At 58.3% G+C, this 24,847-nt stretch overlaps 1 protein-coding gene across 2 annotated transcripts in view; it reads left to right on the forward strand.

Annotated features, from left to right (window-relative positions):
• The window catches only part of DENND1C (DENN domain containing 1C), a 652,034-nt gene that overhangs the window by 494,838 nt on the left and 132,349 nt on the right, over window positions 1–24,847 (forward strand). For both annotated transcript variants that reach the window (XM_069604349.1, XM_069604348.1), the window contains exons 15-16: window positions 2,338–2,439; window positions 7,126–7,216. In XM_069604349.1, coding sequence (XP_069460450.1) covers window positions 2,338–2,439; window positions 7,126–7,216 — 193 coding nt within the window. The remainder of the gene's footprint in view (window positions 1–2,337; window positions 2,440–7,125; window positions 7,217–24,847) is intronic.

Below are 24,847 nucleotides of genomic sequence, written 5' to 3' on the forward strand. Positions count from 1 at the left end.
CGCGGGCTCCCTCCTTGCTTGGTTTTGCTGTATCTCTCTCTGTCTCTTACCCACTCCGCCCTCTCTCGCGTTCTTTCTTCCTATCGCACAGACTCCTTCCTCGCCTGTTTTTGCTGTATCTCTCTCTGTCTCTTGCCCACTCCTCCCTCTCGCGCGTTCTTTCTTCCTCTCGCGGGGGCTCCCTCCTCGCTTGTTTTTTCTGTATCTCTCTCTGTCTCTTGCCCACTCCTCCCTCTCGCGCGTTCTTTCTTCCTCTCGCGCGTACTCCCTCCTCGCTTGTTTTTTCTGTATCTCTTTCTGTCTCTTGCCCACTCCTCCCTCTCGCGCATTCTTTCTTCCTCTCGCGCGGACTCTCTCCTCGCTTGTTTTTTCTGTATCTCTCTCTGTCTCTTGCCCACTCCTCCCTCTCGCGCGTTCTTTCTTCCTCTCGCGCGGACTCCCTCCTCGCTTGTTTTTTCTGTACCTCTCTCTGTCTCTTGCCCACTCCTCCCTCTCGCGCGTTCTTTCTTCCTCTCGCGCAGACTCCCTCCTCGCTTGTTTTTTCTGTATCTCTCTCTTTCTCTTGCCCACTCCTCCCTCTCGCGCGTTCTTTCTTCCTCTCGCACAGACTCCCTCCTCGCTTGTTTTTGCTGCATCTCTCTCTGTCTCTTGCCCACTCCTCCCTCTCTTATGTTCTTTATTCCTCTCGCGCCGACTCCTCCTTGCTTGTTTTTGCTGTATCTCTCTCTGTCTCTTGCCACCTCCTCCCTCTCTTATGTTCTTTCTTCCTCTTGCGCGGACTCCTCCTCGCTTGTTTTTGCTGTATCTCTCTCTGTCTCTTGCCCATTCTATCCTCTCTTTTGTTCTTTCTTCCTCTTGCGCGGTCTCCCTCTTCACTTGTTTTTGCTGTATCTCTCTCTGTGTCTTGCCCACTCCTCTCTCTCTTTTGTTCTTTCTTCCTCTCACGTGCCTCCCTCCTTGCTTGTCTTTGCTGTATCTCTCTCTGTCTCTTGCCCTCTCCTCCCTCTCTTTTGTTCTTTCTTCCTCTCGCGTGGACTCCCTCCTCGCTTGTTTTTGCTGCATCTCTCTCTGTCTCTTGCCCACTCCTCCCTCTCGTGCGTTCTTTCTTCCTCTCGCGCGGGCTCCCTCCTTGCTTGGTTTTGCTGTATCTCTCTCTGTCTCTTACCCACTCCGCCCTCTCTCGCGTTCTTTCTTCCTATCGCACAGACTCCTTCCTCGCCTGTTTTTGCTGTATCTCTCTCTGTCTCTTGCCCACTCCTCCCTCTCGCGCGTTCTTTCTTCCTCTCGCGGGGGCTCCCTCCTCGCTTGTTTTTTCTGTATCTCTCTCTGTCTCTTGCCCACTCCTCCCTCTCGCGCGTTCTTTCTTCCTCTCGCGCGTACTTCCTCCTCGCTTGTTTTTTCTGTATCTCTTTCTGTCTCTTGCCCACTCCTCCCTCTCGCGCATTCTTTCTTCCTCTCGCGCGGACTCTCTCCTCGCTTGTTTTTTCTGTATCTCTCTCTGTCTCTTGCCCACTCCTCCCTCTCGCGCGTTCTTTCTTCCTCTTGCGCGGACTCCCTCCTTGCTTGTTTTTGCTGTATCTCTCTCTGTCTCTTGCCCACTCCTCCCTCTTGCGCGTTCTTTCTTCCTCTCGCGCGGGCTCCCTCTTCGCTTGTTTTTTCTGTATCTCTCTCTGTCTCTTGCCCACTCCTCCCTCTCGCGCGTTCTTTCTTCCTCTCGCGCGGACTCCCTCCTCGCTTGTTTTTTCTGTACCTCTCTCTGTCTCTTGCCCACTCCTCCCTCTCGCGCGTTCTTTCTTCCTCTCGCGCAGACTCCCTCCTCGCTTATTTTTTCTGTATCTCTCTCTTTCTCTTGCCCACTCCTCCCTCTCGCGCGTTCTTTCTTCCTCTCGCACAGACTCCCTCCTCGCTTGTTTTTGCTGCATCTCTCTCTGTCTCTTGCCCACTCCTCCCTCTCGCGTGTTCTTTCTTCCTCTCGCGCGGACTCCCTCCTCGCTTGTTTTTTCTGTATCTCTCTCTGTCTCTTGCCCACTCCTCCCTCTCGCGCGTTCTTTCTTCCTCTCGCGCGGACTCCCTCCTCGCTTGTTTTTGCTATATCTCTCTCTGTCTCTTGCCCACTCCTCCCTCTCGCACGTTCTTTCTCCGGGTGCTAATTGCCCCTTCCCAGTTTCTGGAGCCCTACATAATGTAACCTCTGCGCTAGCTTTTGTGTTGGTAATGAGAGCGTGGTCACCCTCTCTACAGTGTAAATGGAGGGTGTCTGTGGAATAAGGCACATTTGGTTCCGGGGTGGGGCCTGTCACGTGCTTTCTAATTCCCTCCCTCTCTGCTGCATTCTAGGGTGAGCCCATCACATTCTGTGAGGAATCTTTCCTGAACCACAAGTCCAATCCCGTGAAGCAGTTCCTGCAGAACGCGGTGCACCTGCAGCTCTTCAAGGAGGTATGGAGTGCATTGTCTTTACCCCGCTGCCCCTCCTTGCTGCCACTCCCTGCTCCCCATCCCTGCTGCCCCTCCTTGCTGCCCCTCCCGGCTGCCACTCCCTGCTGCCCCTCCTTGCTGGCACTCCCTGCTCCCCATCCTTGCTGCCACTCCCTGCTGCCCCATCCTTGCTGCCACTCCCTGATCCCCATCCCTGCTCCCCATCCCTGCTGCCCCTCCTTGCTGCCCCGCCTGGCTTCCATTCCCTGCTGCCCCTCCTTGCTGGCACTCCCTGCTCCCCATCCCTGCTGCCCTTCCTTGCTGCCCCTCCCGGCTGCCACTCCATGCTGCCCCTCCTTGCTGGCACTCCCTGCTTTCCCTCACTGCTTCCCATCCCTGCTGCCCCTCCTTGCTGCCCCTCCCGGCTGCCACTCCCTGCTGCCCCTCCTTGCTGGCACTCCCTGCTCCCCATCCCTGCTGCCCCTCCTTGCTGGCACTCCCTGCTTTCCCTCACTGCTTCCCATCCCTGCTGCCCCTCCTTGCTGCCACTCCCTGCTACCCCATCCTTGCTGCCACTCCCTGATCCCCATCCCTGCTCCCCATCCCTGCTGCCCCTCCTTGCTGCGCCTCCTGGCTGCCATTCCCTGCTGCCCCTCCTTGCTGGCACTCCCTGCTCCCCATCCCTGCTGCCCTTCCTTGCTGCCCCTCCCGGCTGCCACTCCATGCTGCCCCTCCTTGCTGGCACTCCCTGCTTTCCCTCACTGCTTCCCATCCCTGCTGCCCCTCCTTGCTGCCACTCCCTGCTGCCCCTCCTTGCTGCCCCCTTGCTGCCACTCCCTGCTTCCCATCCCTGTTGCCACTCCCTGCTGGCCCTCCTTGCTGCCCCCCCTCATGCTGCCACTCCATGCTTCCCATCCATGTTGCCCCTCCCCGCTGCCACTCCCTGCTGCCCCTCCTTGCTGCCCCTTTGCTGCCATTTGCTACTTCCTATCCCTGTTGCCACTCCCTGCTTCCCCTCCTTGCTGCCCCCCTTGCTGCCTCTTGTGAAAGGCTCATGAGCTTGTCAGTGGGCAATAAGTACCCCTCCCAGAAATGGGCGGAGGGAGTTGGTGGGGACCAGTCCATGTCCACGAGTATGCTGTATATTTGATTGCTAGTGCCACTGTTCCTCACACAATGCCCGCCAGCTACTCTTCTAGCTAGACTTCGCCTTTGTCTTTTTCAGGACAGCAACTCCCAGAATGCAACTTGGCACAAACAAGAAAATCCTGAATAGAATTTAGAACAGAAATGGAATGGACTGGGATTTTTCTTGCCTGCCAACCCCAGATGAATGCTGGGGTATCACAAAACACACAGAGTGAGACTGGACTGATGGAGAGCAGGAAAGATACAGAAATCCTCCCAAAACCGAAGTGGAATCAAAAATAACCAGTACATAAAGAAAGACACACATAAAACAAGCTGCTACCCTGCCAATGGAGACTGAAAAGTGGGCAGGGCGAAGAGAGCTTTTAAAGCTTTGAACCTCTGCGACCAAGCCCCCCCATAAAGAATACCCAGGGATTGGTCAAGGGGGGAAATAGCAGCCGGGAAGTGTGCTGGAAGAGTGCAGGAAGAGTGCAGGCCCATCCAGTACAGGAGAGATTGGAAGTGTTAGGGGATGGGTGGGAGCAGAAAGTGTGGACTAAAAGACCAGCATTGAGGGTCTACCAGATGGAGAAGGAGGTGGCGCAGGCGGTTGGCCTATAGGGAGAGAGAGCCTGAAGGCAAGGTATTGGTCTGAGAGCGAGAGGTACCAGTTGTATGAAGTGCAAGGAGTGCAAAGCTAGAGAGAGAGTGAGAGGCTGAGTAGTGGTAATTATAGAGAGGGTGAGCGTGATAGAGAGTATGGCAGGAGGGTGTGGAGAGAGTGAGAGGCAATAGTGGGAGTAGTGGTAAGGGAGCGAAGTAGGAGGGGGCATACGGAGGAGATCATCAGAGAGAACAGAAACATTAGGACACAGGCGTGGGATTGTTTGTAAGATAGAGGCGAGGAGAGGAAAGAGGAGAAGCGAGGGGAGAGAAGAATAGAGTAGGGAGGAGCAGAGAGAGAAGCAGGCTGATGAAAGAAGAGCAACATGAGTAGGGTCACAGAGGGACAGAATAGAGAGTAGCAAGATGGCCATAGGGAGTGAGAGAGAGTAGAACAGAGGGCGCAGTGACATCAGGGAGAGGAAAGGGGGTGACGGATGGAGAGGCGGACCCAGAGCGTCAGATATGGGTAGCTGGCAAAGTGTTAGGTCAGGGCACCCCTCGAAGATCACAGAGGGGGGCATATAGATAAGGATTGCGCCTTTCGGCCCGCACTGGCAGCTGGCACTGGACAGTAGATATTACTGGTCACTAGTTGGCCTCCCTGGGGTTTGGGCGCGCTTGGTTTAAGGTGCAGGGAGCCCACCAGCAGTAGAGAAAGTGATGCCCATTGCGGTAACTGACCCACAGCCAGACCAGAGAAATACCAGTGATCTTTACCCATTGAAAAACAAAAACCTTGAACCACCCTTCAGAGTCTGGGAGTTATTGAAGCTATCCGTGACACTCACCTTGCTGCCCCTGCTTTCTGCCCTCCTTGCTGCCCTTCCTTGCTGCCCCTTCTTGCTGCCCCTCCATGCTGCCTCTCCTTGCTGCCCCTTGCTGCTCCTCCTCACTGCCCCTCCTCGCTGCCATTCCTCGCTGCCCTTCCATGCTGCTCCTCCTCACTGCCCCTCCATGCTGCCTCTCCTTGCTGCCCCTTGCTGCTCCTCCTCACTGCCCCTCCTCGCTGCCATTCCTCGCTGCCCTTCCATGCTGCCCCTCCTTACTGCCCTTCCTTGCTGCCCCTCCTTACTGCCCCTCCTTGCTGCCCTTCCTTGCTGCCCCTCCTTGCTGCCCCTCCTTGCTGCCCCTTGCTGCTCCTCCTCGCTGCCCCTCCTCGCTGCCATTCCTCGCTGCCCTTCCATGCTGCCCCTCCTTACTGCCCCTCCTTGCTGCCCTTCCTTGCTGCCCCTCCTTACTGCCCCTCCTTGCTGCCCTTCCTTGCTGCCCCTCCTTACTGCCCCTCCTTGCTGCCCTTCCTTGCTGCCCCTCCTTGCTGCCCCTCCTTGCTGCCCCTTGCTGCTCCTCCTCGCTGCCCCTCCTCGCTGCCATTCCTCGCTGCCCTTCCATGCTGCCCCTCCTTACTGCCCCTCCTTGCTGCCCTTCCTTGCTGCCCCTCCTTACTGCCCCTCCTTGCTGCCCTTCCTTGCTGCCCCTCCTTGCTGCCCCTCCTTGCTGCCCATTGCTGCTCCTCCTCGCTGCCCCTCCTCGCTGCCATTCCTCACTGCCCTTCCATGCTGCCCCTCCTTGCCGCCCTTCTTGCTGCCTCTCCTTGCCGTCCCGCCTTGCTGACCCTCCTTGATGCCCCTCCTTGTTGCACCTCCGTGCTGCCCCTCCTTGCTGCCCTCCTTGTTGCCCCTCCTTGCTGCTCCTCCGTGCTGCCCCTCCTTGATGCCCCTCCTTGTTGCACCTCCTTGCTGCTCCTCCGTGCTGCCCCTCCGTGTTGCCCTTCCTTGCTGCCCCTCCTTGCTGCCCCTCCTTGCTGCTCCTCCTTGCTGCCGCTCCTTGCTGCCCTCCCTTGCTGCCCCTCCTTGCTGCCCCTCCGTGCTGCCCCTCTTTCCTGCCCTCCCTTGCAGCCATCCCTTGCGGCCCCTCCTTGCTGCCCTCCCTTGCTGCTCCTCCTTGCTGCCCTTCCTTGCTGCTCCAAGTTGCTGCCCCTCCGTGCTGCCCCTCATTGCTGCCCCTCCTTGATGCCCCTCCTTGTTGCACCTCCTTGCTGCTCCTCCGTGCTGCCCCTCCGTGTTGCCCTTCCTTGCTGCCCCTCCTTGCTGCCCCTCCTTGCTGCTCCTCCTTGCTGCCGCTCCTTGCTGCCCCTCCTTGCTGCCCCTCCGTGCTGCCCCTCCCTGCTGCCCCTCTTTCCTGCCCTCCCTTGCAGCCATCCCTTGCGGCCCCTCCTTGCTGCCCTCCCTTGCTGCTCCTCCTTGCTGCCCTTCCTTGCTGCTCCAAGTTGCTGCCCCTCCGTGCTGCCCCTCATTGCTGCCCCTCCTTGTTGCCCCTCCTTGTTGCCCCTTGCCGCCCCTCCTTGCTGCCCCTCCTTGCTGCTCCTTCTTGATGCCCTTCCTTGCTGCCCTCCCTTGCTGCTCCTCCATGCTGCCCCTCCTTTCTGCCCCTCCTTGCTGTCTTCCTGTGTACATCCTTGCTGCCCCTCCGTGCTGCCCCTCTTTCCTGCCCCCCCTTGCAGCCATCCCTTGCTGCCCCTCCTTGCTGGCCTCCCTTGCGCCCCCTCCTTGCTGCCCTCCCTTGCTGCCCCTCCTTGTTGCCCTTCCTTGCTGCACCTCCTTGCTGCTCCTCCTTGCTGCCCCTCCGTGCTGCCCCTCATTGCTGCCCCTCCTTGTTGCCCCTTGCCGCCCCTCCTTGCTGCCCCTCCTTGCTGCTCTTCCTTGCTGCCCCTCTTTCCTGCCCTCCCTTGCAGCCCTCCCTTGCTGCCCTTCCTTGCTGCCCTCCTTTGCTGCCTCCCTTTGTGGCCCCTCCTTGCTGCCCTCCCTTGCTGCCCTCCCTTGATGCCCCTCCTTGATGCCCCTCCTTGCTGCCCCTCCTTGCTATCTTCATGTGTCCACCCTTGAAACCTTGTCTTCTTTCCTGGCCGCTCAGTTTATCGATGGACGCCTCGTGAAACTGAACAGCGGTGCAGGATTCTGTGACGTCTTTGAGCAAGAAATTGACAGCTGTGGGCTGAGTGCAGGTGAGTGGGAGTGTGCTTGCACTTACTTGTCTAACGCTTCATCTCTGCACTCGCTTTCTCGGTATGCTGTCTCTCAGGTCCCCCGTGAAGTATGTCTCTCCTTGCAGACACGTGCTGTGTACTAGATACCAGACCCAAAGCGCCACTGTCTATCAGATGCTGTGCTCTTCCCTATGGATAACACACTTTCACGTCAGCCGCTGACCTTGGGCTCTTCCCTATGGATACACTCCCAGGTCAGCGGCTGACCAGACCCAAAGCGCTGCTTTCTATCAGATGTTGGGCTCTTCCCTATGGATAACATACTCCCAGGTCAGCGGCTGACCAGACCCAAAGCGCTGCTTTCTATCAGATGTTGGGCTCTTCCCTATGGATAACATACTCCCAGGTCAGCGGCTGACCAGACCCAAAGCGCTGCTTTCTATCAGATGTTGGGCTCTTCCCTATGGATAACATACTCCCAGGTCAGCAGCTGACCAGACCCAAAGCGCTGCAATCTATCAGATGCTGGGATCTTCCCTATGGATAACACACTCCCACGTCGACGGCTGACCAGACCCAAAGCGCTGCTGTCTATCAGATGTTGGGCTCTTCCCTATGGATAACACACTCCCACGTCGACGGCTGACCAGACCCAAAGCGCTGCAATCTATTAGATGTTGGGCTCTTCCCTATGGATAACATACTCCCAGGTCAGCAGCTGACCAGACCCAAAGCACTGCAATCTATCAGATGTTGGGCTCTTCCCTATGGATAACATACTCCCAAGTTTCTTTGCCAGATTGGCACACAGGTACCGGGTACTCCGACCTGCACCCATGAACGCCACTGGTTTCGTATCTGCCTTTCCCACTCTCCCACTGATGAACTCTGTCCCCCTTCTTTCTTTAAGAGCCAAGCGCAGCAAGGCCACCAACAGTGGCAGATGGGCGCTATACAGGACCACTTACCTTCCGTAATACCTAAATCACTTGAGAGGCCAGGGTAAGGGAACCTGAAGCGGGATCTCCTCTTTGACTCTGTTGTAATGCGATATTAACAGGACATAACATAGCGTAAGATAACTGCAAGGAAAGGCAAGAGGCGAACATAACATACCAAGAGGTGCCGGTGAGAATCAAGGAAGGAGGAGCAGGCTGGAGAATCTACCATGGAGTGCCCTATAGTTGGTTTGCTCCATGATTATGTCATGCCTTTCGAGATCATAGGTCACGCTGCACGCGTTTACACTTACTGAGTCTCCCAGCACGCATGCGGGCAAAGTGAGTCTAAGTGGTCTCAGTGAGTGAGGCGCCATGAGGCATCTCGAAAACTCACTGGCGCCCCCCAGTAACAAATAGGTAGTGCACTCTAAGGTGGATAGAAGTCACACACCATCAGAGGAGAGGTGGCACTTCCCAGGAAGCAGAAGAAATGTGGGAGGGAGGAGGATCCATGAAAGGGATTGGGAAAAGGTGCTGGGATGGGGAATGGATGGCTGAAGCTGGAACAGAAGCTGGAGGTACAGAGGGAAGGGATGGGGAGGGTCACAACTAAGACAAGCTCAGGATGCAGGGAACCTGGAAGTGAGAAGTCATCAGAACAATAAAACAGACAGACTAAAGCCAACACTTGACCTAACAAAAGAGAGTGATGGCCCGACTACCCCAAAGTCAAGAAAGCTCCTCACCAACTGGGGCAGATAAACAGGAGTCCAAGACCAAGGATGGAAGCAAGGTCTCAAGTGCTGAAACTCTTCTGAGGAGTGGGGTGCAGGTAAATTGGTGTACAGCTAACACAATGAAGAGGGAGAGGGCCATTCCTGGTAGAGTTTGGCTCTCCTTACGAGTTTGCCAGAATCCCGCTGGTAGTTCCTTCAGGATATCTGTAAACTGTTTTTACCGCTACCGGCTGGACACAAGGGAAGGTAACTCCCCTTCACTCACTGACACCTGGGAAACTCAGCATAGACAAGAAACAACAGGCCGGTGTCACATGAGGACTGATGCACATACCCTGATTTCTAAAAATAACAATGGGTCAGCCCCCAATCATACTCCCCACCCACCGATGGGGCCGCTCAAAGCTCATGGAGTCGGCAAAAATCATTTGATCAACTCTTTAGTTATCCAGGAGCAAAGTCCCTTTTCTATTTCCATGGCGGCCCACCGCAGACAGGAACGGACACTGGATGGAGCCTGCTGGTAAGTGGGAGGGAGGGGTAGTGGTGGGAGGGACAGGCAGGAGCAGGGCCTAAGTGCTGAAACATATGGTGGAACATGGGGAAGGGGTTCGGAGGGCTGAAGGACACTGACAGTTCTCGCCCATGTTTCCAGCCCCCTGATTGGCTGAGCATCTTTCCCCAGGTGTGAATAAGACATGCCTGGCTGTCAGGGAGCCATACGAGTGTTTGATTTGATTTATTCACGTATTACGTCATCACCTCAAGTCTAATGGTGTCAAAACACCAGAAAACAAAAGTGCCAAAATGAAGGCCTACAATGAGCAGAGGAGAGAGGTCTGGACCGCCCTGCAGAGAATCAGGAGACTGGTCCGGCTGTGAGTGTCCAGGGGTTGCCAGAAGGAACTGACTCCTATTGTGATGACTTGGCTAGGAAGATGGGGCTAGTTCATGCACACAGTGGAACACAAGACAGAGAATCTCGACGAGCAAACTCCCCAGTGCAGGGAGGGGCAGTCAGGAGCTCAGTCTGAACACCCTGAAGGAGGTCCTGTGGGTATGGAAGGTGCCTTGCGCCCATGTGTTTCTAGGCGTGACCCACGTGCGCGGGTAGGATGGGCGACCCACGTGCAGACCATTAGCATCATGCAACCCGCCCAATGCCATGGGTGCCTGCAAGAATCTGGGCCAGTTAAAGAAGGATTAGGCTACCGACCTCTCTATGTATCTTATAAAACCAAGGACCCCACCTATCGGACGCTAATTATTTAGGAAGCCAGTGCAAAACAATGCTTTCTTCAACAGTGTTAATAGTGAACACAGCCCTGGCTGCACGTGAAACTCTTCCTGGCCTGCACAGCTCCCACAGCAAAGCATCATGCATCGGTGTGGCCGATGGCCCCGTGTCTCGTCCTGTTGATGGCATGTCCTTGTTGAAGGTGCTGAGTCCCTAAGGAGGGTGCACCACAGATTCCGCTACCCACACCCTGTGCCTGGTGCCATCCACCGTGAGCTTGACATGCCCAGGGCAGTGGGTGAAAAGTGGGCTGGCTAGTGCTCTTCCTGCTGCCTGCATTTCTTCTCCAATTGATGTTGCATTCCTGCACATTTTCAAATGACCTACTTCCTGCAATGCTGGCTGAGGGTCTGCATCCAAGACACATAGGGCCTCATTACAAGGTTGGAGGTAGCCTTGCCGGTTAAGTCGCATTCCGGCTCCGGCACCTTCTAAAGGGGAATCAGGGCCCTCACGAGCTGTGCTGAAGCCACATCTCCAGCCAAGGCATGGGCCCTTGCTCGGCTGGCCAGATTGAGCCAATCCAGGTCAACGAGAGGGAGAACCTCACTCTGGGGTGCGTTGCGATTGTTAACCCGCTTGGGGGGTCTCCTCAAAAGGTCATAGCGCAGAGCAGACATTAGACAGCCGCTACCACCACCCCATCGTGATCTCTACTTTGCAATAATCTGTGATGGCATTGCACTGCTCACATAGCCTGTCCAACATGTGCAAAGTAGAGTTCCAACGAGTGCCAACTTGTGGAAAACTTGCAGTTGGCACAGTGCAATCTTGGCATGGTGTCCCGGCTGAAAAGGGGGCTAGTGGTGTTGGCCACAACAATTATTTCTTTCTCTGGCACACAATGTCCAATAGACCATGTGACCACAAGGTGAAGGGCATGTGCAAAGCAGAGAATCAGCACTCATGTGACAACAAGGTGAAGGGCGCGCCAAAGCAAAGAATCAACATCTCATTTGACCACAAGGTGAAGGGCGCGCGCAAAGCAGAGGATGGGCACTCATGTGACCACAAGGTGAAGGGCGTGCGCAAAGCAGAGGATGGGCGCTCATGTGACCACAAGGTGAAGGGCGTGCGCAAAGCAGAGGATGGGCGCTCATGTGACCACAAGGTGAAGGGCGTGCGCAAAGCAGAGGATCAGCACTCATGTGACCACAAGGTGAAGGGCGCGCGCAAAGCAGAGGATCAGCACTCATGTGACCACAAGGTGAAGGGCGCGCGCAAAGCAGAGGATGGGCGCTCATGTGACCACAAGGTGAAGGGCATGTGCAAAGCAGAGGATCAGCACTCATGTGACCACAAGGTGAAGGGCGCGCGCAAAGCAGAGGATCAGCACTCATGTGACTACAAGGTGAAGGGCGCGCGCAAAGCAGAGGATGGGCGCTCATGTGACCACAAGGTGAAGGGTGCGCGCAAAGCAGAGGATCAGCACTCATGTGATCACAAGGTGAAGGGCGCGCGCAAAGCAGAGGATCAGCACTCATGTGACCACAAGGTGAAGGGCACGCGCAAAGCAGAGGATGGGCGCTCATGTGACCACAAGGTGAAGGGCATGTGCAAAGCAGAGGATGGGCGCTCATGTGACCACAAGCTGAAGGGCGCGCACAAAGCAGAGGATGGGTGCTCATGTGACCATAAGGTGAAGGGCGCGTGCAAAGCAGAGGATGGGCGCTCATGTGACCACAAGGTGAAGGGCATGTGCAAAGCAGAGGATGGGCGCTCATGTGACCACAAGGTGAAGGGCGCGTGCAAAGCAGAGGATGGGCGCTCATGTGACCACAAGGTGAAGGGTGCGCGCAAAGCAGAGGATGGGCGCTCATGTGACCACAAGGTGAAGGGCGCGCGCAAAGCAGAGGATGGGCGCTTATGTGACCATAAGGTGAAGGGGGCGCTCAAAGCAGAGGATGGGCGCTCATGTGACCACAAGGTGAAGGGCATGTGCAAAGCAGAGGATGGGCGCTCATGTGACCACAAGGTGAAGGGCGCGCGCGAAGCAGAGGATGGGCGCTCATGTGACCACAAGGTGAAGGGCGCGCGCAAAGCAGAGGATGGGCGCTCATGTGACCACAAGGTGAAGGGCATGCGCAAAGCAGAGGATGGGCGCTCATGTGACCACAAGGTGAAGGGCGCGCGCAAAGCAGAGGATGGGCGCTCATGTGACCACAAGGTGAAGGGCGCGCGCAAAGCAGAGGATGGGCGCTCATGTGACCATAAGGTGAAGGGTGCGCGCAAAGCAGAGGATGGGCGCTCATGTGACCACAAGGTGAAGGGCATGTGCAAAGCAGAGGATGGGCGCTCATGTGACCACAAGGTGAAGGGCGCGCGCAAAGCAGAGGATGGGCACTCTCTTGTGAATTCGGAACGGCAATAAGGGCATTTGATCCACAGTCCACTGCATCCAAGACCATATGCAAGCTCCGGACCTTCTCCACAATGCCCCGGCTCCTATACATTCACCTCTGCCACCTTCTCCCCGATGCCCGAGCTCCTGTGCATCCACCTCCGCCACCTTCTCCCCGATGCCCGGGCTCCTGTGCATCCACCTCTGCCACCTTCTCCCCGATGCCCTGGCTCCTGTGCATCCACCTCTGCCACCTTTTCTCCAATGCCCTGGCTCCTGTGCATCCACCTCTGCCACCTTCTCCCCAATGCCCGAGCTCCTGTGCATCCACCTCTGCCACCTTCTCTCCAATGCCCGGGCTCCTGTGCATCCACCTCCCCCACCTTCTCCCCGATGCCCGGGCTCCTGTGCATCCACCTCCCCCACCTTCTCCCCGATGCCCGGGCTCCTGTGCATCCACCTCCACCACCTTCTCCCCAATGCCCTGGTTCCTGTGCATCCACCTCCACCACCTTCTCCCCGATGCCCGGGCTCCTGTGCATCCACCTCCCGCGCCTTCTCTCCAAAGCCTGGGCTCCTGTGCATCCACCTCCGCCACCTTCGCCCCGATGCCCGGGCTCCTGTGCATCCACCTCTGCCACCTTCTCCCCGATGCCTGTGCTCCTGTGCATCCACCTCCCCCACCTTCTCTACGATGCCCGGGCTCCCGTGCATCCACCTCTGCCACCTTCTCCCCGATGCCCGGGCTCCTGTGCATCCATCTCTGCCACCTTTTCTCCGATGTCCTGGCTCCTGTGCATCCACCTCCGCCATCTTCTCCCCGATGCCCGGGCTCCTGTGCATCCACCTCTGCCACCTTCTCCCCGATGCCCGGGCTCCTGTGCATCCACCTCCCCCACCTTCTCCCCGATGCCCAGACTTCTGTGCATCCACCTCTGCCACCTTCTAACCGATGCCCTGGCTCCTGTGCATCCACCTCCACCACCTTCTCCCCGATGCCCGGGCTCCTGTGCATCCACCTCCCCCACCTTCTCCCCGATGGCCGGGCTCCTGTGCATCCACCTCTGCCACCTTCTAACCGATGATGCCCGGGCTCCTGTGCATCCACCTCCGCCACCTTCTCCCCGATGCCCTGGCTCCTGTGCATCCAACTCCACCACCTTCTCCCCGATGCCCGGGCTCCTCTGCATCCACCTCCCCCACCTTCTCCCCGATGCCCGGGCTCCTGTGCATCCACCTCTGCCACCTTCTCCCCGATGCTCGGACTCCTGTGCATCCACCTCTGCCACCTTCTCCCCGATGCCTGTGCTCCTGTGCATCCACCTCCCCCACCTTCTCCACGATGCCCGGGCTCCTGTGCATCCACCTCTGCCACCTTCTCCCCGATGCCCAGGCTCCTGTGCATCCACCTCCGCCACCTTCTCCCCGATGCCCTGGCTCCTGTGCATCCACCTCCGCCACCTTCTCCCCGATTCCCAGGCTCCTGTGCATCCACCTCCGCCACCTTCTAACCGATGATGGCTGGGCTCCTGTGCATCCACCTCACCCACCTTCTCCCCAATGCCCGGGCTCCTGTGCATCCACCTCCACCACCTTCTCCCCGATGCCCTGGCTCCTGTGCATCCACCTCCACCACCTTCTCCCCGATGCCTGGGCCCTGTGCATCCACCTCCCCCGCCTTCTCTCCAATGCCCGGGCTCCTGTGCATCCACCTTTGCCACCTTCTCATGCCCGGGCTCCTGTGCATCCACCTCCCCCACCTTCACCCCGATGCCCTGGCTCCTGTGCATCCACCTCTGCCACCTTTTCCCCGATGCCCGGGCTCCTGTGCATCCATCTCCGCCACCTTCTCTCCGATGCTCTGGCTCCTGTGCATCCACCTCTGCCACATTCTCCCCGATGCCCGGGCTCCTGTGCATCCACCTCCCCCACCTTCTAACCGATGATGCCCGGGCTCCTGTGCATCCACCTCACCCACCTTCTCCCCAATGCCCGGGCTACTGTGCATCCACCTCTGCCACCTTCTCCCCGATGCCCGGGCTCCTGTGCATCCACCTCTGCCACCTTCTCCCCGATGCCCGGGCTCCTGTGCATCCACCTCCCCCATCTTCTAACCAATGATGCCCGGGCTCCTGTGCATCCACCTAACCCACCTTCTAGCCGATGATGCCCGGGCTCCTGTGCATCCACCTCCCCCACCTTCTAACCGATGATGCCCGGGCTCCTGCGCATCCACCTTCGCCACCTTCTCCCCCATGCCCGGGCTCCTGTGCATCCACATACCCCACCTTCTAACCGATGATGCCCGGGCTCCTGTGCATCCACCTCCACCACCTTCTCCCCGATGCCCTGGCTCCTGTGCATCCAACTCCACCACCTTCTCCCCGATGCCAGGGCTCCTCTGCATCCACCTCCCCCACCTTCTCCCCGATGCCCCGGCTCCTGTGCATCCACCTCTGCCACCTTCTCCCCGATGCTCGGACTCCTGTGCATCCACCTCTGCCACCTTCTCCCCTATGCCTGTGCTCCTGTGCATCCACCTCCCCCACCTTCTCCACGATGCCCGGGCTCCTGTGCATCCACCTCAGCCACCTTCTCCCCGATGCCCAGGCTCCTGTGCATCCACCTCCACCACCTTCTCTCCAATGCCCGGGCTCCTGTGCATCCACCTCACCCACCTTCTCCCCAATGCCCGGGCTCCTGTGCATCCACCTCCACCACCTTCTCCCCGATGCCCTGGCTCCTGTGCATCCACCTCCACCACCTTCTCCCCGATGCCTGGGCCCTGTGCATCCACCTCCCCCGCCTTCTTTCCAATGCCGGGGCTCCTGTGCATCCACCTTTGCCACCTTCTCATGCCCGGGCTCCTGTGCATCCACCTCCCCCACCTTCTCCCCGATGCCCGGGCTCCTGTGCATCCACCTCCCCCACCTTCTAACCGATGATGCCCGGGCTCCTGTGCATCCACCTCACCCACCTTCTCCCCAATGCCCGGGCTCCTGTGCATCCACCTCCGCCACCTTCTCACCGATGCCCGGGCTCCTGTGCATCCACCTCCGCCACCTTCTAACCGATGATGGCTGGTTTCCTGTGCATCCACCTCACCCACCTTCTCCCCAATGCCCGGGCTCCTGTGCATCCACCTCCACCACCTTCTCCCCGATGCCCTGGCTCCTGTGCATCCACCTCCACCACCTTTTCCCCGATGCCTGGGCCCTGTGCATCCACCTCCCCCGCCTTCTCTCCAATGCCCGGGCTCCTGTGCATCCACCTTTGCCACCTTCTCATGCCCGGGCTCCTGTGCATCCACCTCCCCCACCTTCTCCCCGATGCCCTGGCTCCTGTGCATCCACCTTTGCCACCTTCTCCCCGATGCCCGGGCTCCTGTGCATCCACCTCCCCCACCTTCTAACCGATGATGCCCGGGCTCCTGTGCATCCACCTTCGCCACATTCTCCCCAATGCCCGGGCTCCTGTGCATCCACATACCCCACCTTCTAACCGATGATGCCCGGGCTCCTGTGCATCCACCTAACCCACCTTCTAGCCGATGATGCCCGGGCTCCTGTGCATCCACCTCCCCCACCTTCTAACCGATGATGTCCGGGCTCCTGCGCATCCACCTTCGCCACCTTCTCCCCCATGCCCGGGCTCCTGTGCATCCACATACCCCACCTTCTAACCGATGATGCCCTGGCTCCTGTGCATCCACCTCCGCCACCTTCTCCCCGATGCCCTGGCTCCTGTGCATCCAACTCCACCACCTTCTCCCCGATGCCAGCGCTCCTCTGCATCCACTTCCCCCACCTTCTCCCCGATGCCCCGGCTCCTGTGCATCCACCTCTGCCACCTTCTCCCCGATGCTCGGACTCCTGTGCATCCACCTCTGCCACCTTCTCCCCTATGCCTGTGCTCCTGTGCATCCACCTCCCCCACCTTCTCCACGATGCCCGGGCTCCTGTGCATCCACCTCAGCCACCTTCTCCCCGATGCCCAGGCTCCTGTGCATCCACCTCCACCACCTTCTCTCCAATGCCCAGGCTCCTGTGCATCCACCTCACCCACCTTCTCCCCAATGCCCGGGCTCCTGTGCATCCACCTCCACCACCTTCTCCCCGATGCCCTGGCTCCTGTGCATCCACCTCCACCACCTTCTCCCCGATGCCTGGGCCCTATGCATCCACCTCCCCCGCCTTCTCTCCAATGCCGGGGCTCCTGTGCATCCACCTTTGCCACCTTCTCATGCCCGGGCTCCTGTGCATCCACCTCCCCCACCTTCTCCCCGATGCCCGGGCTCCTGTGCATCCACCTCCCCCACCTTCTAACCGATGATGCCCGGGCTCCTGTGCATCCACCTCACCCACCTTCTCCCCAATGCCCGGGCTCCTGTGCATCCACCTCCGCCACCTTCTCCCCGATGCCCGGGCTCCTGTGCATCCACCTCTGCCACATTCTCCCCGATGCCCGGGCTCCTGTGCATCCACCTCCGCCACCTTCTAACCGATGATGGCTGGGCTCCTGTGCATCCACCTCACTCACCTTCTCCCCAATGCCCGGGCTCCTGTGCATCCACCTCCACCACCTTCTCCCCGATGCCCTGGCTCCTGTGCATCCACCTCCACCACCTTTTCCCCGATGCCTGGGCCCTGTGCATCCACCTCCCCCGCCTTCTCTCCAATGCCCGGGCTCCTGTGCATCCACCTTTGCCACCTTCTCATGCCCGGGCTCCTGTGCATCCACCTCCCCCACCTTCTCCCCGATGCCCTTGCTCCTGTGCATCCACCTTTGCCACCTTCTCCCCGATGCCAGGGCTCCTGTGCATCCACCTCCCCCACTTTCTAACCGATGATGCCCGGGCTCCTGTGCATCCACCTCACCCACCTTCTCCCCAATGCCCGGGCTCCTGTGCATCCACCTCTGCCACCTTCTCCCCGATGCCCGGGCTCCTGTGCATCCATCTCTGCCACCTTCTCCCCGATGCCCTGGCTCCTGTGCATCCACCTCCCCCACCTTCTAACCGATGATGCCCGGGCTCCTGTGCATCCACCTTCGCCACATTCTCCTCAATGCCCGGGCTCCTGTGCATCCACATACCCCACCTTCTAACCGATGATGCCCGGGCTCCTGTGCATCCACCTCCGCCACCTTCTCCCCGATGCCCTGGCTCCTGTGCATCCAACTCCACCACCTTCTCCCCGATGCCCGGGCTCCTCTGCATCCACCTCCCCCACCTTCTCCCCGATGCCCGGGCTCCTGTGCATCCACCTCTGCCACCTTCTCCCCGATGCTCGGACTCCTGTGCATCCACCTCTGCCACCTTCTCCCCGATGCCTGTGCTCCTGTGCATCCACCTCCCCCACCTTCTCCACGATGCCCGGGCTCCTGTGCATCCACCTCTGCCACCTTCGCCCCGATGCCCAGGCTCCTGTGCATCCACCTCCACCACCTTCTCTCCAATGCCCGGGCTCCTGTGCATCCACCTCACCCACCTTCTCCCCAATGCCCGGGCTCCTGTGCATCCACCTCCACCACCTTCTCCCCGATGCCCTGGCTCCTGTGCATCCACCTCCACCACCTTCTCCCCGATGCCTGGGCCCTGTGCATCCACCTCCCCGCCTTCTCTCCAATGCCCGGGCTCCTGTGCATCCACCTTTGCCACCTTCTCATGCCCGGGCTCCTGCGCATCCACCTCCCCCACCTTCTCCCCGATGCCCGGGCTCCTGTGCATCCACCTCCCCCACCTTCTAACCGATGATGCCCGGGCTCCTGTGCATCCACCTCACCCACCTTCTCCCCAATGCCCGGGCTCCTGTGCATCCACCTCCGCCACCTTCTCCCCGATGCCCGGGCTCCTGTGCATCCACCTCTGCCACATTCTCCCCGATGCCCGGGCTCCTGTGCATCCACCTCCGCCACCTTCTCCCCGATGCCTGGGCTCCTGTGCATCCACCTCTGCCACATTCTCCCCGATGCCCGGGTTCCTGTGCATCCACCTCCCCCACCTTCTAACCGATGATGCCCGGGCTCCTGTGCATCCACCTTCGCCACCTTCTCCCCCTTGCCCGGGCTCCTGTGCATCCACCACCTTGTCCCCGATGCCCGGGCTCCTGTGCATCCACCTCCCCCACCTTCTCCCCGATGCCCGGGCTCCTGTGCCTCCACCTCTGCCCCCTTCTCCCCCTTGCCCGGGCTCCTGTGCATCCACCACCTTATCCCCGATGCCCGGGCTCCTGTGCATCCACCTCCACCACCTTCTCCCTGATGCCCTGGCTCCTGTGCATCCACCTCCACCACCTTCTCCCCAATGCCCGGGCTCCTGTGCATCCACCTCCACAACCTTCTCCCTGATGCCCGGGCTCCTGTGCATCCACCTCCACCACCTTCTCTCCAATGCCCGGGCTCCTGTGCATCCACCTCACCCACCTTCTCCCCAATGCCCGGGCTCCTGTGCATCCACCTCCCCCGCCTTCTCCCCGATGCCCTGGTTCCTGTGCATCCACCTCCACCACCTTCTCCCCGATGCCCGGGCTCCTGTGCATCCACCTCCCCCGCCTTCTCTCCAATGCCCGGGCTCCTGTGCATCCACCTCCGCCACCTTCGCCCCGATGCCCGGGCTCCTGTGCATCCACCTCTGCCACCTTCTCCCCGATGCCTGTGCTCCTGTGCATCCACCTCCCCCACCTTCTCTACGATGCCCGGGCTCCTGTGCATCCACCTCTGCCACCTTCTCCCCGATGCCCGGGCTCCTGTGCATCCATCTCTGCCACCTTTTCTCCGATGTCCTGGCTCCTGTGCATCCACCTCCGCGACCTTCTCCCCGATGCCCGGGCTCCTGTGCATCCACCTCTGCCACCTTCTCCCCTATGCCCGGGCTCCTGTGCATCAACCTCCCCCACCTTCTCCCCGATGCCCAGACTTCTGTGCATCCACCACTGCCACCTTCTCCTCGATGCCCGGGCTCCTGTGCATCCACCTCTGCCACCTTCTAACCGATGCCCTGGCTCCTGTGCATCCACTTCCACCACCTTCTCCCGATGCCCGGGCTCCTGTGCATCCACCTCCCCCACCTTCTCTCCAATGCCCGGGCTCCTGTGCATCCACCTCTGCCAGCTTCTCATGCCCGGGCTCCTGTGCATCCACCTCCCCCACCTTCTCCCCGATCGCCGGGCTCCTGTGCATCCACCTCTGCCACCTTCTAACCGATGATGCCCGGGCTCCTGTGCATCCACCTCCGCCATCTTCTCCCCGATGCCCTGGCTCCTGTGCATCCAACTCCACCACCGTCTCCCCGATGCCCGGGCTCCTGTGCATCCACCTCCCCCACCTTCTCCCCGATGCCCGGGCTCCTGTGCCTCCACCTCTGCCACCTTCTCCCCCTTGCCTGGGCTCCTGTGCATCCACCACCTTATCCCCGATGCCCGGGCTCCTGTGCATCCACCTCCACCACCTTCTCCCTGATGCCCTGGCTCCTGTGCATCCACCTCCACCACCTTCTCCCCAATGCCCGGGCTCCTGTGCATCCACCTCCACCACCTTCTCCCTGATGCCCAGGCTCCTGTGCATCCACCTCTGCCACCTTCTCCCCGATGCCCGGGCTCCTGTGCATCCACCTCCACCACCTTCTCTCCAATGCCCGGGCTCCTGTGCATCCACCTCCCCCGCCTTCTCTCCGATGCCCTGGTGCCTGTGCATCCACCTCTGCCACATTCTCCCCGATGCCCGGGCTCCTGTGCATCCACCTCCCCCACCTTCTAACCGATGATGCTCGGGCTCCTGTGCATCCACCTTCGCCACCTTCTCCCCCATGCCCGGGCTCCTGTACATCCACATACCCCACCTTCTAACCGATGATGCCCGGGCTCCTGTGCATCCACCTCTGCCACATTCTCCCCGATGCCCGGGCTCCTGTGCATCCACCTCCGCCACCTTCTCCCCGATGCCCGGGCTCCTGTGCCTCCACCACCTTATCCCCGATGCCCGGGCTCCTGTGCATCCACCTCCCCCACCTTCTCCCCGATGCCCGAGCTCCTGTGCATCCACCTCTGCCACCTTCTCCCCGATGCCAGGGCTCCTGGCCTCCACCTCTGCCACCTTCTCCCCGATGCCCGGGCTCCTGTGCCTCCACCACCTTATCCCCGATGCCCGAGCTCCTGTGCATCCACCTCCCCCACCTTCTCCCCGATGCCTGAGCTCCTGTTCATCCACCTCCCCCACCTTCTCCCCGATGCCCGGGCTCCTGTGCATCCACCTCCCCCACCTTCTCCCCGATGCCCGGGCTCCTGTGCCTCCACCTCCACCACCTTCTCCCCGATGCCCGGGCTCCTGTGCATCCACCTCCCCCACCTTCTCCCCGATGCCCGAGCTCCTGTGCGTCCACCTCCCCCACCTTCTCCCCGATGCCCGGGCTCCTGTGCATCCACCTCCCCCACCTTCTCCCCGATGCCCTGGCTCCTGTACATCCACCTCCCCCACCTTCTCCCCGATGCCCGAGCTCCTGTGCATCCACCTCCCCCACCTTCTCCCCGATGCCCGGGCTCCTGTGCATCCACCTCCCCCACCTTCTCCCTGATGCCCTGGCTCCTGTGCATCCACCTCCACCACCTTCTCCCCGATGCCTGGGCTCCTGTGGCCCCTGCTCTGGAGCCCTTGCATGCACGAATTGCACACACCTGCTACTCCTGGAGGAAGGAAAGGCCACTCATGTAGTCAATACTCTGGTGCACGTGTCCATGGTGAAGTGGAGTCTTTACCCTCTGAGTGCTGTAGGGCCCCCTCCACTGTAGCCATAATGCTGTACACCTCCGGCAGTGCTTTGCAAGAGAAAAACCACCAGCCAGGAACTTCCCAGCGATGGCCGACTTTTCCCATTATCCAGGGTTTTCCACAAATGGGCAGAGCCGTAGCTCCGTTGCCGACCTTATAGCGAGGGTAGCCTTTCATGGGTGCACTCACACTGCCTTGGCTTCAGTGGAGGTCCCTGCTATGAGCTGATGGGCGTGCCCTCTTCCCAAGCCCTGAGGCAGCTGAAGTATTTTCAGGGGTAATTGTGTGGACGGGTGGATGTATGCTGTCTATATGAGGTGACAGGGAGGGATACGCCTGCAATCTTTCCACTTCTGGCCATGGCGCAGCCGCACGGAAGCGGTACCCACACTGGTCACTGCCTTCCCTCAGAACTCCGTTTTCTGGCAGTGTGTAGAAGTGGGCAGATTTAGTTGCAAAAGTTGGACTTACGTATTGCGCTTGCACGCAGGCTGGGCTCACGTGGGTGTGAGGTGCTGGTGGAGTTCTGGAGGCCACACAATGGCTGTGATGTGCTCTCTGGTCTGCAGCAGCAGGTAGGGGGCGCACTTCTATTAAGCCTCTGCATCTGTGGTGGCATTCTCCTCTGCCTCCTCTGCCTCCTCAGCCTCGCTGCTTTCCAATAGGAACTCGTACCTGGACTCGGATGGAGCATTCGTTTGCTACTGGGCCTGGCCCATTGGATCATCCTTATTGTCTGAGCCGGCGGATGGTGAGGGAGGGAGTCCTCCTCTGTTGGTCTTCCATCATCTTCAGCATGTGTGCACCTCCCCCCTCTGCCTCTGAGATAGTGGACGGAAGTGAAAGTGTAATCTCCTCCCTCAGTCTCCGTGGGTGTTTATGGTCATGGTGCATTACCCTTGCATTTCCTTGCACAGCCTGTGTACCAGAGGGTAACTTGCGATGGGGAGTGGACATGAGTTCCTCAAATGACCACATGCAATTCTGGCATTTCCACCACACACAGCAAATTCACCTGCAGGTGTGATAAGATCAAAGGCAGCTGATCCCCACCCTCCCCGCCTTTGGCTCACTTGGGTGCTGACATGTTGCTTCCCTAATCTCTGGGGCTCCCTCCCTGCAAAGCCAGGTGAGGGTGACTCTCTCACAAGCTGCACTCTGGGTCTGAGGGCGCTTTGCACTCCTCCTCCCGTAGGACTCCTGATGGCATTTGCCTCGTTCACTCTACTTCAAGAGACAGACACTGACTGGTGTGTTACCCACAACCTCGCCAAATCCCTGCTGCTCCCCCCAGCAAAATCAGGCAATGGTGACTCTCTACTGGCTGCCCTCAGGGATTCCCAGCTCCTCCCATGTGTCGCCCAATTGCCCATGTCTCGTCCACTCGATTCACGAGACGGCACTAACTGGTGTGTTACCCACAACCTCCCCAAATCCCTGCTGCTCCCCCCAGCAAAATCAGGCAATGGTGACTCTCTACTGGCTGCTCTCAGGGATTCCCAGCTCCTCCCATGTGTCGCCCAATTGCCCATGTCTCGTCCACTCGATTCACGAAACGGCACTAACTGGTGTGTTACCCACAACCTCCCCAAATCCCTGCTGCTCCCCCCAGCAAAATCAGGCAATGGTGACTCTCGTACTGGCTGCCCTCAGGGATTCCCAGCTCCTCCCACGTGTCAGCCAATTGCCCATGTCTCGTCCACTCAATTCAAGAGACTGACACCAACTGTTGAGCCGTCTATCAAAATCTCTGCTGCTCTCTCCCAACAACATTAGACCAGCATGACTCTCCCAAAAGCTGCCCTCGGGAATTCCAATCTCGTTCTGCTCCTCCTCCCACATGTCACCCGATGGCACATGTCTCATCACGTCAAGAGACGAACACTGTTTGGTGTGTCACCTGCCTGCCCATATATCTGAGGATGACACGTTCTTTACCCACTCCGGATCATATCAATGCTTTACTCTCTTGTTTTGCCGTGCTCAGCCCATCTTATGCTTCTAGGCGATTTGAATCTCCATCTTTCTTCGGTTCACTCTTCACTCCCGTTCCTTCCTATTCTTCATTCTTATCGCCGTTCTGCTTTTTCTACTCCCCCCTCTCATGTGTTTGGTTCCAGCCTGGACCTTATTTTTATTTCATCACTGTCCACATCCTCTGTTTCTGCTCTCCCTGTTTATGCGATCGCCATCTTATTCCTTTCCGTGTTCCCTTCTTGTTCATTAATTGGCCCCCCTGTTCTGATGCATCCACATACTCTCACCCTGATGTTTGTGCTTTTAATACTTCATCCTGCATTTCCAATCTTCCTTCTCATTCTGCGCCTCTCTTTGCTGATGACGCACCTGCTGTATTTTCTCTCTTTCTCCCTCATCTCTTGATTCTCTTCATCCTGCTTCTTCATTTTCACCTTCTCGGAAGCCTCCACAATCCTGGCTCACTTCTCAACATCACTCAATACGGCGAGTCCCCCGTCACCTTGAGCGACGCAGGCGTAAAACGTTCTCTCTTCTTCTTATCATGCACTATACGATGGTGTTCGTCTTTCGGCTAGACGCTCATGCTTTTCTGATCTTTTACACCCTCAATCTGCTCATCCTAGGCGCCTTCAATCCCTTTCTTGTTTACTTTCTCCTCCTTCACGTGACTATTCACTCAGTTCTACCTTAACTGCTTCTGATCTAAAGTGACTACTCTTCGTACAACCATTGTACTGTCCTCTTCCTCTTGTTCCTCTCTCCCTTCATCTTCTCCTTTTACTCCAGTTATTTCATCTTTTTCTCTGATTACTAATTCTGAGGCTACTTCCCTATTAGCCTGTGCTCATCCCACAGGTTCCGCCTCTAATCCTTTTCCATCATCGATGATAGCTAAAGTCTATCCTTCTCTAGCCTCTTACCTTACCAGTCTTTTCACTATCTCTCTTCACACCTTGACCTTCCCTTCATCACTGAAGCATGCCTCTATTCTTCCCATTTTGAGGCCCTCTTCTTTAAATCCTTCTCTCCTCATCTAAGCAGGTCTCAATTCTTCCCATTTTGAAGACATCTTCTTTAGATCCTTCTCTCCCTTTGAATTTCCGACCAGTGTCTCTTCTTCCCCATCTTTCTAAACTACTTGAACGTCTTGTCTACTCTCAGGTTTCCACTTTTGAAACTGATAACTCTATTATTCCTTGTTTCCAGTCCAGTTTCCGTCCCCTCCACTCAACCAAAACTACTCTGCTTTTTTTACGTGACTAACTACTCTCTGCTCTAAACACTCATCTCTCCCTATTCTCTTGGATCGCTCAGCCACGTTCGACACAGTTCATCATTGTTTAGTTGTATCTTCCCTCTTCTCTTTTGGTTTTTCTAGTTCTGTTTTATCTTGGTTTCGTTCCTATGTATCCAACCGTGCATACTCAATATTTTGGGCTGGGTCTTTTTCTGATACTTTGCCTCTTCTTCACGGTGTTCCTCAAGGCTCTGTTTTAGGCCTTTTTCTTTTATCTCTTAACACTTCTCCTCTTGCTGCTATTATTTCATCTTTTGGGATACCTCACCACTTCTATGCGGATGTCACTCACC

This window comes from Ambystoma mexicanum, chromosome 3q (assembly GCF_040938575.1).
Source record: "Ambystoma mexicanum isolate Mex_15411 chromosome 3q, UKY_AmexF1_1, whole genome shotgun sequence".
Taxonomy (NCBI): Eukaryota; Metazoa; Chordata; class Amphibia; order Caudata; family Ambystomatidae; genus Ambystoma; species Ambystoma mexicanum.